This window comes from Vombatus ursinus, unplaced genomic scaffold, assembly GCF_900497805.2.
Source record: "Vombatus ursinus unplaced genomic scaffold, bare-nosed wombat genome assembly UNPS02011014.1, whole genome shotgun sequence".
NCBI lineage: Eukaryota > Metazoa > Chordata > Mammalia > Diprotodontia > Vombatidae > Vombatus > Vombatus ursinus.
This window is the reverse complement of record NW_020950792.1, coordinates 1,640,838-1,653,984: the sequence shown is the minus strand read 5'-3', so window position 1 is coordinate 1,653,984 and position 13,147 is coordinate 1,640,838. Positions and strand designations below refer to the sequence as shown.

Here is a 13,147-nt window from a genome sequence, read left to right as displayed (position 1 = left end):
ACCATACACAAAGGCATACAGGTTTGTTTTAACAGCTATAACAATCTCAACTGTATCCATGAAAAATGTGTTTTAGAACAAGGGCAAATACAGATATCATAGTAAGGAAGTCAAAATGTAATCTCTAAAGTATGTCTGTGCTCAGAGAAATATTTCCAAAGTTAATAAATAAGCAAATGTTATGTTATTTTAGCTCATGAATGATGTTGAATTCTCATTGAGTTTATTATAGAAACTTACTTTGTATAATTGGTACAGGTCTTTCCAAAGTCTGCTTTGCAGGATTCCCTGAAATAGCAAAATAAGAAAAAGAATAAAAGATTAGTGAGACTTAAAGAATATCCTTTGATTACAGAACTGAACATTATTTCTAAATTAAAATATTTTGTCTTCTTCCTTAAAATTTAACCTTTCATCCATACAACTGCAAGATGTGTTAAACGTTAGCAGATTCTCTCTAACTCATTCCTCCCCCCACAAAAAAAAACAACATTCACTAAGTATATATGGATTAAATTTTTTAAAAGCACAGAATGCTATATTCCATTTCTCTAATTCCTCAGTGACAATTTCTAAATATGATACAGAAACTCTCAAAGTCTGTCTTGTGGTGGGAAGAAATTTCTGCTTCACCATCAAGCCAGGTAAGGCTTGTTCCAATTGGCAGGAAAACCAAGGATCCCCAGCCTTGACATCGTCAGGCTCTACTGGGCGATCCTATACTGATCAAGTGGCTCCAAAGCCAAGCTGGAATTTCCTTCCAATCTTGAATCACTGAATGGAAACCCTAACAGCATTCCAGTTACACAGACAGTAACTTGTGAATGTGGCCAATAGGCTTAAGTCAGTCCTAACTTCCATATTTTAAAGTGTTGTCATTAACTCAAGACCAACTTTAAAAGTCTTGGTAACTTAAATTTTTTGAACAATTAAGTGAAATTAACCTAGCCTCTCAATAATTCAATAATCTATGACTTCATTGGAATGAGTACTTCCACCACTAATGCAAGTCTCAACATTTCCATGACCTAGTAGATGGTTTCTGTGTGCTGACATAGCCCCCAAATTCATTATTCTGTGAGCCAAGCTTCACCCACACCCCAAAAATTATAAATTAAGTAGTAAGTGCCTAGTATATGCCCAAACACTCAAATCTCAAATGGATCTATAGGTCTTGTCCATTTGGATAATCCTCCAACAATAAAGATCACAACCTATGCATGCCTTCTTGTTCAGCTGCCCCTTTCTGCATGCCCTCCCCATAAATTCAGCACAGGCCACCACTGGTCCACTCATTGTGCAAAGGGTTCTTCCTTATTTTTCTTGACACTTCAAGGTCACCAATGAAGCCATTGGAGTTATCTATAGTTAGCTGCTCTCACCAAATGACAGGACTATTTTCTTTTGTTACTATGCCCAATAGTGATTTTTAAACTTGTTTTTAAAAAAGATTAGTTATATTATGGTAAAATACCTCCCAAATTAAAATATTAAGCATTATAACACATAAAAAATATTTGATTGAGGGCTGGTGCCCATTGACATAAGCAGTGTGACACAGTTCAACTTACCATTCTGCTCACTGATTGTGTGTAATGGTTTGCTTGCAAACTCCTTAATCTGCAAAGAAGAAAAACCTACTAGAGTAGCCCACATAAAACTGGAAATGGACTTACATGGCAGTGTGTAGAGCATAACTGTCAGTCCATTAATATTTGCCCTGAATCCTACAAAAGTACAGAGATTATTCACTATTTTACAAACACCCTGGCTAGGGAAAACTCCAGAAATGTGAAGTTTCGACCTGTTCATTTAACCACTTAATTACTTATTACTAATTTTTACCTTTAAAATTTTTTCTTTTTCTAATGGAACAACTGTTATTTTTACTCTAAAACATGTATTTTTTTCTTTACTGTGCTGGTGGTTCATGTTTAGTGTTTACAAGCAATCACAGGAAGAGCTGGTTATTCTTCACTGTCCTACTTCAATATTTTAACAGATTTGTATCCGCAGTGCCTGGCACATAGTAGGCACTTGTGATTAGTTGATTTGTGAGTTCATCAACATAGGTACTACGTCTTAACACAGAGTGCAACTCCTCCATATCTCAGTATAGCGGTACTCTCCTTTGCCTTCCATTCCCGCTGCTTAGCGTAGTGCCTGACACAGCGGGAGCTGACTCTATTCTCTTGTTTTGACTTGGAACAACAACAATAATTAAAAAAAAACCTCAAGAGCCAATTCTCAGGGGGAAAAGCTTTTCTAAATATAGCTAGGCTATTTTTAGAACCAATCAATCAGTCAGTCAGAAAGCGTTTATAAAGCACTTATTATGTCATTTACTATTGGGATAAAAATCCAAAAATCTAAGTCTCCTCTTTCTAGGAGCTCTATTGTATAGGAGGAAAAAAAAATATATATGCATGTGTATGTGTGTACATGTGTATATATACACACACGTATACAAATACATAAATCACACTACACATATATCATGTACATGTATATATACACACATGCATTGTATATATACATAGATTGCATTTACACAAAATGTATAGTATACATGTACATATATAAACATATATATTGCATCTATACACACACACACATATATATACGTGTGTATCTGTGTCTATACAAAAATCTATGCAAAACAAACACAAGATAAGTTTTTTTTGCAGGGTTGGGGGAGCTTCTAGAAGTTCAGGGGAAATCAGAAAAGACCTCATATAGAAGGTGATACTTGCAGCTGAATGTGAAAGGAAACCAGAGATTCTAAGATGCAGAGGTGAGGAGGCACTCATTCTAGATATGGGGAAAAGCTAAGGCAAAAGTCTGAAGATAGAAGGCAGAGTGTTCTATGTGAGGAACAGCAGCAAGGCCAGTTTGACTGGACCAAAATTACTATACAGAAAGTAGAGCAATCTGGGATAGGCTGGAAAACTAGGCTGGAACCAGGTCATGACAGGTTTTAAATGTCAAACAAAGATGTTTTTAATTTGATCCTAGGAGCAACCAGGAGCCATCTGAATTTATTGAGGAGGGGAGTAACATACTTCAGAGAAATCATTTTGGTATTTGACATTTGCGTGAATGATGGATAGGAGAGGGCAGACACTTAAAACAAGGTGACCAATTGGGAGATTTTCAGGCAAGGGATTATAAGGTGCTAAATCAGAGTAGCAAGAAGCAAAGAGATATGAGAAACGTAGTGGCAGAAGTGACAAAATTTGGCAACTGACTGGATGTGTAGTTGAGAGTGAGTGATGAGGAGTATTACAAGAGTAAGGGTAAACCCACCTCAACTTATTTTAGCTCTGATGCCTTAACTAAGTGAGAACATGTCTAAATCAATCAATCAAAGTATCCCAGACAAGAGTGAAAAGTCCTTGAAAGTCATTGGATGAAGTGAAAAGATGATAGATAGGCAGGAAATCTTTTCTAATAAGCTGGAAACCTTGGTCACACTTTGGGGGAGGGAGTTATGTATAAATTATCAAATGGGAAGGGATCCATTTGTGAAACTGGAGTATGTGTGGAGTTCTAACTGAACCCCTTGGGGTGGGGGAAACACTTGGGGAAGAAGAGGTCTCAGTTTTGGACTTGGCCACGTCTCTTCCTCCATCCCTCCCACCTGTGACCAAGGGAGGACTTTCCAGCTTAGAAGAGTCTGGAGGATGTTGGACTTCCCATCTTTCTATCAGTACCCTATGTAACATCCTCACATCAGCTGGTGGCAGTCTTCAACACTCCATGAATGGGAGAAAAAAGGTCTTCCAATTACTCCTTTATCATCATATGTGATCTCTAAACATGAGCCCACTTTCCCCTGGACTTGATATGTATTCATGGAAAGTGGTTACAGATCTTTGAGGAAATGTTTTCGTACCAACTATTCTTACTATACCACTATACCACTAGCCTATTCAAGGCTAGCTGACTAAATGATTCTCAACTAATAATCATGGGGACAGAAGAAAGTGAGAGGGAAGAACACACCAGTGGAGTTTTAGCTAATGACATTAGAGAATCACTGCAAAGAAGAAAAACCAGAAGCATCTCAAGAGGAAGATGCAGCCAGTCTAGCTCTGGGAACATGACTTATTTTTCAAAGTCGGAGTTGGAATGAGGACACCTAAGAGCTTGTATGGACAAAAAAAGAATGACTCCTAAGTAACTGGAAGAATGGAAAACACCTTGACAGAAATAAGGAAGGTCAAGAAAGGGGTGAGTCTAGGAGTTGAGCTTGAGATGTCTATGGGACACCTAATTAAAATTCCCAAAAGGCAGTTGGTGATGAAAGACTTTTAAAACTCAGGAGAGAGACTAGTGCTGGATATAGAGCTCTAGGAGTCATCTACAAAGAGATGATAATTAAACCCAAACTTTTGTATGGCCCTGCCAAAGCTTGTGATATGTTTAAATGCCTTCAAGAATTTGGGTCACTTCCAGGTCTGGATGAGACAACAGGGTAGGATTTTAAGTGAGGATTCATCACCTTACAGTCTACAAATATTCTAAAAGAAATATAGGATGTTCATACATATGTAACTGGCACATATACTTCAATAAACATTGATTTAGTGCCTACTTTATGGAAAACATTGTGCTTGTACATGTACCCAAATAATTCACATCCAAAAAAAAAAAAAAAAACCCCAAACCAAACATACCTGCTGCTTCTGAGTAATAATTAACTCATTCTGTTCTTGGAGTCGCTGTCCTAGTTCCTCTATCCTTTTCTTATAAAAAATATTACTTGCATTCAGATCTTCTATCATAGATGTTCGAAGTTTCTCTATATGAGACAGGAGCTACAAAAATTGGGTAAAACACATGATTTTATGTCTCATGCAAAATATTTTTACTTTATCTGCTAAACACACCATTCAACAGTCGCATCACTCTGGTGTACCAATAAACTGAATAAAATGTTGATGTGATCCTAGGAAAGTTACTTAAATTCTCGGTGCGCTAAGCAACTTTCTAAGAACATAAGTTGCCAAGAAGGTATTGATCAGCAACATGAAATTACCTGTCTGGTCCATATCCAACAGGAAAATGGGAGAAGGTATCATTTTAGACCAAGGGTTTTTAACATATTTATTATTATTATTATGCACCTATTACACAAAGCCTATAGACCCCTTCTCGGGATTTTTTTAATAACTGAAGGAAATGTTAAATTTCAATTACAGATTAGTTAAAATAAAGATATAATTCTTTTCCCATCAAAGTTCACAGACGTGAGATTAAGAAATCCTGTTCCAGTCCCACAGATGGCCTAAAATAGCAGAGTTAGAGAAAGGGTAATTTTGGTATAGACTTTGTGGAAACTAGTTGGATACAATGAGGGGGAATAGGGGGTTGAAGGAAGGTTTCGTCTGGCTACAAAAATCCAGATGAGACCAACAGGGCCTAAGTCAGGGACAGAACAATTTCAAGTATGCTCTGATTTTCTGCAATAAAGTAGCAGAAACCTAAAATTTCCCTAAATGTGATTTTGTATTGCAGATTAGCTCTGGGTTTCAATAGGAAATTGGGTAATTGGAAGTCTTAAGCATTTCTCTGGGAGAATAAAAGCTTTTCTATATAGAATGAACAAAAACCTCTACTATTCCTATCAAGCTCAGCTGATGGTGAGCGCCACACAGGCTCAACTGAGCTTTTTTTTTTTTTTTTAAAGCAGGCTTTACCATTTTATTCTTTTAAAAAATCCTTTCAAGAATAAAAAAAAAAATCAACATTAGGTTACAAGTGTCCAGATCAAGTAAGACAACAGCCCCGCTGTACTCTTGTTCTGGTCAGACCACATCTATAATATCAGATGCATTTCTGTGCACCACATAAAAGGAACATTGACAAACCAGGGAGTGTCCAGAGAAGGGCAACCATGATGCTAAGGGATTTGGAAACCATATCACATGAAGTAAAATGAAGGGTGTGATGATGACCTTCAAATACCTTAAGGCAGGGGTTCTTAAAGTTGGGTCTACAGACCTCAGGGGTCCATGGATACATTAAAGGAAAAGAGAAGGGAAGGGAGTAAGTATTTATATAATGTCTATTATGTACCAGCACTGTGTTAAGCACTTTACAAATATTATCTCAATTAATCCTCACAACAACCCGACAAGGCTAATGTTATTATTAGCTCCATTTTACAGTTGAGGACACTGAAGCAAACAGAAGTTAAGCGACTTGTCCAGGGTCACATAGCTATTAAGTGTCTGAGGTTGGATTTGAATTGAGGTCTTCCCGACTCCACTATCCACTGCACCAATTAGCTACCCCTTTATAATAACTGTATTTCAATTTTTAATTTTTCTCTTTGTCATCTTTGTATTTTGTTTAATGCATTTAAAAGCATTTTTAAAAAAGCTTCATTAGATTGCCAGAAGGGTCCATGGCACAAAAAAAAGTGGGCTTTCATGTGAGATAGAGTGGACTTATTTTTGTGCTGCTCCAGAAGACAGAGAACGTTGTGAGAGTGGGGACTGGGGACTGGAGTAAAAGGCGGTGAAAAGGCTGACAGATTTTACCTCAACACCAAGAATTTTACTGTTTTCTAACATTTAGAGCTGCCCCAGAAATATCTTCGAGTCAAGTTGTAGAGGGGTGAATCTACCCAAGATGAGAAGTTGAACCAGATGACATCTATGGTTCTTTTGAACTGTAAGGTTCTATTTCATTTTGAGTGCTACGGGACTATTGGTGTCTTAGAAACACTTGAATTTTGTCTTCCTCTGCCCTTCCCTGTTTCTTCTATCTTACACCCAAGGCCTGTCATTGGAATTTCATCACCCCCTCCTCACCACCCAACCACCAGTGGCACTTATGTTAAGGAAGCTGTTGATCCCCTGGCCTAGACTAAGGCTATTTACAGCTTTAAGGATCAGGGATACTGGGCACTTGGGTGTGGTAGCACACCTGGAATCCCTGATGCCAAGGGGGCAGAGGCTGGTGGAGCTCTTGAGCCTGAGAGTTCTGAGCTGCAGTGGGCTATGCTCTTCAGGTATCCACACTAACGTTGGCATTAATACGATGAGTCCCCAGGAATGAGAGAGTGGGGGTCACCACCAGGTTGCTTAAGGAAGGCTGAACTATCCTGGGTTGGAGATGGAATAAGTCAAAGCTTCCCACCACAATCATAGCTACTTCTAGCCTGGACAAGATAGGGAGCCCCAGTCATTAAAAAAATAATAATAATTATGGGAAGACTGAGGAAATGTTGCAGAACTATCTAGATGTTCGAGGAAAAACTAAGTGATCAACTCAATAAATGCTTTTTGAAACAAAGTGAAAATGAAATTGAATAGAAGTGTCATTAGCTACTATGACAGGAAGTTACATACAAAGGTAGGTACATAAAGTGAGAAACTCGGTCTCTATGAGGCTTAATTTGGGCTGGCAACATGAAATACCTTTAAATAGATTTTGTGCACAGGGTGCTACATGGAACAAAGCAAGGAGGAAAATGCCGCAGCAAAGAGAGCTATATAGGTCATTTTCATAGTGAAAATCATTAAGACTAGAAGGATAACACTGACCAGTCTTGAAACATAAGAAAAAAACATACAACATCAAAGAGAAAAGAGCAGAACCAAAAGAACAGAGTATGCACTTGCTACAATTATATAGGAGAAAATGTGAATTAGAATGTATGGACAAAGAATCTTCATCAAAATTCAGTGCCTGAAAATATGCTATGATACTTTTATACATTAAAATGCGTTCTGGTTTAAAATGCATTGAAGTGAATTAATTTAATTATAATAATTACTAAGCAAGTTTCATAGGTTGTATTGATGTTCAATGTTAATTTTTAATTAAACATTAAAAATGTTTAAACAGTATGGCATCAAACAAAAAGACTTGCAAGAAAGCTCAGGCAACTTACAAATAACAAAAAGCTGTTGAAAAAAAAGGATACCACTGGAACCAACAAGGAAGCATGAGACAAATCAGACAAATATTAGCCAAGATTAGAAAATGTGTTCAGGAGCAAGTGATGATTTAGTATCAAAAACTACAGTACAGTTAAGGAGCATGAGGTAATAATGTCCTTCAATCAATTTATCTCCCAAATCCTAGTCTTTCGACATGTCTAAAGTACAGGTGAATGCCTATAAGCATAAATGACTATTTGACTCCATTTATATTGCAACTATAATTATTCCAAAAGGAGACTGCCAAAGAACTTAGGTAGAGCACTAAAAAGTTGGTGAAGCCAAGTTCTGCAAAACAAAGAAATACAATATGTGCATTGTGGGAACAGCAGGCATCATCCATGTGGAATAATTAATGGCTAAGTCCTAAGCACTAAGATTACCAACTTGAGTGAATATACCCCCTGAACTAGGGTTTAAGGGTTATGACTGATCAAGCCAGAAGACAAGGAAACAGCGTAGCCTAGTGGTCTGAAAAAAAAAAACCCATATTTCAAATATGGAAAGCATACCAACATCCTCATCATACTCAGGGAAGGTTCATCTTTTAATTTCCAGGATATGACTGGCTGAGCTTCCCCTCTCTCCAAATCCTTTTTATTCATCTATTTGACTAACATCTCCTCCTATTCAACCAGGGGCCTCTGCTACAAGAAGGTGAGAATAGCCCTATTATACATTCCATTCCAGCCAAATGACCACTGCAATTCTGAACACTAGTTTCAACATAGTAGTTTTAAATTTTTTTTTTTAGGCAATTGGGGTTAAGTGACTTGCCCAGGGTCACACAGCTAGGAAGTGTTAAGTGTTTGGTCTGAGGCTGGATTTGAACTCAGGTCTTCCTGACTTCAAGGCCAGTGCTCTATCCACTGCACCACCTAGTTGCCCCAACATAGTAGTTTTAATGAGATAGGAATAAAAAATTTAAAAATAACTAAGAAAATATCAATTGTGTCATAAGTTGCCTATTTTAGAGCAACTTTGTGGGTATGGAGGGGGTCTGCAGCTATGATTTTTATCTAAGTTAGAAAGCTCATATGTTACTTATAGGCCTAGGGAGTAGCCTAGAACATTATGAAGTTAATTGATTCACCTATAGTCACACCACTGGTATGTGGCCAATGGGAAGACCTACACCTGACTTTTTTTGAGTTCACAGCAGCCCTATTATCCACTGCTAAATGTACTCTTTGATCCAGTGACACTGGGCTCCTAGCTGTTCCATGAACTAGACACTCCATTTCTCAAGTCCAGAGCATTTTCTCTGGCTTGTCCCCCAGGCCTAGAATGCTCTCCTTTCTCTCATCTGCCTATTGACCTCCCTAGCTTTCTTTAAGCCCCAACTAAAATCCTACCTTCTACAGGAGACCTTCCTTAACCCTTATTAATTCAAGCGCCTTCCGTCTTTTAGTTATTTCCTATTTATCTTTGTATGTGTGTGTGTGTGTGTGTGTGTGTGTGTAACTATCTATCTATCTATTTATCTGTTTTGCATGTTATCTCCCCCCATTAGATTGTAAGCTCCTTGAGGTCAGCGGCTGTTTTTGCCCCTTTTTTGCATCCCCAGCACTTAGTGCAGTGCCTGGCACATAGTAGGTGCTTAATAAATGTTGACTGAATGAATGAAATGCACACATGTAAGCAAGCACAAAATGACACAAACTCAATTGGCAAAGGGAAAAGCACAAGCATCTGGGGTGATCAGGAAACGCCATCTCTTATTTTACGTACGGGGTGGGGTTTGACCTAAGCTTTGAAGGAAACTTGGAATTCTGAGAGTTGGAGGGGAAAAGAGAGAGAATTCTAGGCAGGAGGGACAGCCTACAAAAAAGCACAGAAATGAAGTGTCATGGGAGAAGGGCTGTCATGCGTGGGGAACAGCAGAAGGCCAGTAGGTTTGGGTCACACGATGAGCAGACAGGAGGAGTCAAGTACAATGCGACCAGAAAGGCAGGCTGAAGCCAGGTTGGAAGGGGTTTACATGCTAGACAGAGGACTTTTATATTGACTTGGTAAATGATGTGGTCCTTGGATCTCACCATTATCCACTTTGTTGACCAAAAAACCTTGAAATTCCTCGGTCTGACCATGATCTTCTAGCATTCCATCTGTCTACGCTTCACCTCTCCCTAAACCTATTCTTTGCCCTCACCTGGACCTTGAATCCTTCCACCCCTCAGGCGTGGAAGGATTCTCTGATTTCACTGCCCTCTTCTCTCAAATCCCTTTGATCCTTGTCTATTTCCACTCACACTTTTCCAAATCCCAGCCCTGGATTCTCCTGCTGTTCATGGTCTCCTGTTTTTATTCATGGATGGAGGTGGAAGAATGCCACAACTGTATGGACTGGAAAACTTACAAATTTCTATTATCTAACTCAAGGCAATACATTTATTCTTCCCTAATCGATTCCATATCTCACTACCCAGAGGAATGGCTTCAAATCTTTTCTTCTAATCATCAAGCCTCTCACAATTCCCCTTTCCCTCCCCTCTCACAGGAGGACCTTATCTCTATGGATCTTTATGGAGAAAGATGAGGTTATCTGAGGTCAGTTCTCTCTTCTCACTGTCATTTAATCTCAAAACCCCTTGACATTATCCTGCATGAGATTCTCCTTTCCTCTAGTCTCTGATAACGAGAATTTCAAAATTTCAAAACCTTTAACAAGTGATAATTAATCCATACAGAAGCTTTGTGAAGAAGTAGTAGTAGTAGTACAAGTAGTGGTGGTGGTAGTAGTAATAATACTAGTAGTATTATTTGTTGTAATAATAATAGCTAGAATTTATATGGCACTTTAAGGTTAGCAAAGCACTTTACAAATATTATCTCATTTTATCCTCACAACAACCCTACAAGGTAATCATCATCAATTATAATGATAATAGCAGCTAACATTTATATAGCATTTAATATGTGTCAGGCATTGTACTAAGTGCATTTTGCAATTATTGTCTTATTTGATCCTCACAACAACCCTGGGAGTTAAATGCTATTATTATTATCATTTTACAGATGAGGAAACTGAGGCAGACAGAATTTAAGCGACCCTTACCAAGGGTCACAAAGCTAGTAGGTATCTGAGGCCAAATTTTATCCCAGATATTCCTGACTCCCAGGTTCAGTGCTCTATCCACTATGCCATCTAGTGGATTAATTAAGTCATACAGTAAAGGAATAATTATTTTTTAAAATATTGTTCTATAGCTAAATTAACCTACTAGATCCTGGGAAGGAGCACAGATGAAGGTGGGAATAAGAAAGGAAGTTAATTAATCAGAAGACAACTGAAGTCTCATTTTTTCCCCACCCATCTTGGCAGATAATACTAAGTTATTTATACTAAAGCAGTGAGAAGCTTATTTTCCCATTTGATCAAAGGTTCTCTTCAAGTCAGAGTAGACTTGGAGACATGAAGTCCTGAGTTCAAATCCTACCTTCAAGTCACTTACCCTCTCTCATTCTCAGTTTTCTCTGCTATAAAACAATGAGCTAAGGTTCCCTTCCAGCTCTGAATCTAGAGAGAAACTATTTCCTTTGTATCATTTACTCTATCACCAATGCTTAGTACTGTGGTGGGCACCCACAATGGGAGGCCAGTGAATGTTGATGGACTACAAAATGAACACTGATAATAACAAAACAAAGATGCAGAGTTAAAGTCGTCAAATACACTTATAATTTTTAAACAATGAAAATTATTCAATATTCTTCCGAAGGAGGACTTTTGGCCACGGAAAAAATGTTTATATTATTTGTTTAAAGTGGTTATACTGAGGATTAATTGAGAAACAGCAAAGTGCAGGATGAGTTTTTTAAACAGTCACTTACCCAAGCTTTATGTTAAGTACAGACAAAAGAAAATTACTTTCATTTCATAGAATTTCAGATTGTCTAGCCCAGTTACCTCATTTTATAAATGAGGAAAGACAAGTCTAGAGTGCAGACAGGGACTTCCGCAAAGTGACACATCTCGTTAGAAGCACGGCCAGAACATGGACTCCTAACTCCCACCCAGTTCAGCGCTCCTCCCAACGCATAATGTTGTTGCCTCTCTCAGAAGATGGCAGACTATCAAGTTTTGTGGGGCCTTAATAATAATAACTCATATTCATATGGCATTTTATTGATTTACAAAGCATCCTCCTCACAACAACCCCAAAAGGTAGGTCATGTATTAATTATTTTACAGAAGAGGTAACTGAGACTTAGAGGCTAAATGATTTGTCCAAGGTCACATAATTTATAAGCGGCAGAGGGAGATCTAATGCTCTCTATTTAAAAATTTTTCATCATTAAGTACTGTTTATTAAGCACCTAATGACATAGCATTCTGCTGGGTAGTAAGTTATCTTCTTACTGTACAGCTAAAAAAAACCTAAGGTTTTCTGGGCAATATACAGACTGTAAGAACCAAAAACTTTGGTATCCGTACAGAAAGGTAAACTTAAGTCAATAGCAGACACTGGTTTTAGTTTGATGGGAATTTCTACATAGGACTACCTTTTGTTTCTTAAGCTAAAATCCTGTAAAAGGTAGAGATGGAAGGAAACAAGCATTTATTAAGCACTTACTATGTTTGAGACATTGTGCTAAGCACTTGACAAATGTTATCTTATTTGATCCTCACAACAAACCTGGGATATGGGTGCCATTATGATCCCCATTTTAAGTTGAGGAAACTGAGCCAAATATAAGTTAAATAACTTGCCCAGGATCACACAGCTAGTAAAGTGTCCGGGGCTAGATTTGAACTCACATCTTCCTGATTCCAGGACCACCCCTAGATTCCACCAGACATCTAGCTGCCACTTAGCTGCTTCAGAACTTTAAAGAACTCCAAAGGTCATCAATTCCAATCACCTAATTTTAGAGATGATAAACCTAAGGCCCAGAAAGGGCCAGTGACTTGCCCCAGGTCATATATGTGATACAGTCAGATATTCTGACTCCAAATATGAGGCTTCAGGGTTGTAAGGATCAAATGAGATAACCTTTGTAAAGTGATTAACATGGTGTCTGACATACCTTGTGGGCACTATTTAAAGGCTGATCACCCTCCCTTTTCTCCACTGTGCCACCCCCAATCACAAAGGCTTTTTCCATCATCACAGAATAGGTTCAAATAAATAATTTTGAAAAATACATTTGTTTAACTCCTTTTCATTAATACAATAACAATAGAGTAT

General features: G+C 38.1%; 1 protein-coding gene across 2 annotated transcripts in view; it reads right to left on the bottom strand.

Annotated features, from left to right (window-relative positions):
• The window catches only part of DZIP1 (DAZ interacting zinc finger protein 1), an 89,428-nt gene that overhangs the window by 36,371 nt on the left and 39,910 nt on the right, over positions 1-13,147 (bottom strand). For both annotated transcript variants that reach the window (XM_027855669.1, XM_027855670.1), the window contains exons 8-10: positions 4,680-4,820; positions 1,572-1,620; positions 241-288 (exon numbers count right to left, since the gene is read on the bottom strand). In XM_027855669.1, the coding sequence (XP_027711470.1) occupies positions 241-288; positions 1,572-1,620; positions 4,680-4,820 (238 nt within the window). The remainder of the gene's footprint in view (positions 1-240; positions 289-1,571; positions 1,621-4,679; positions 4,821-13,147) is intronic.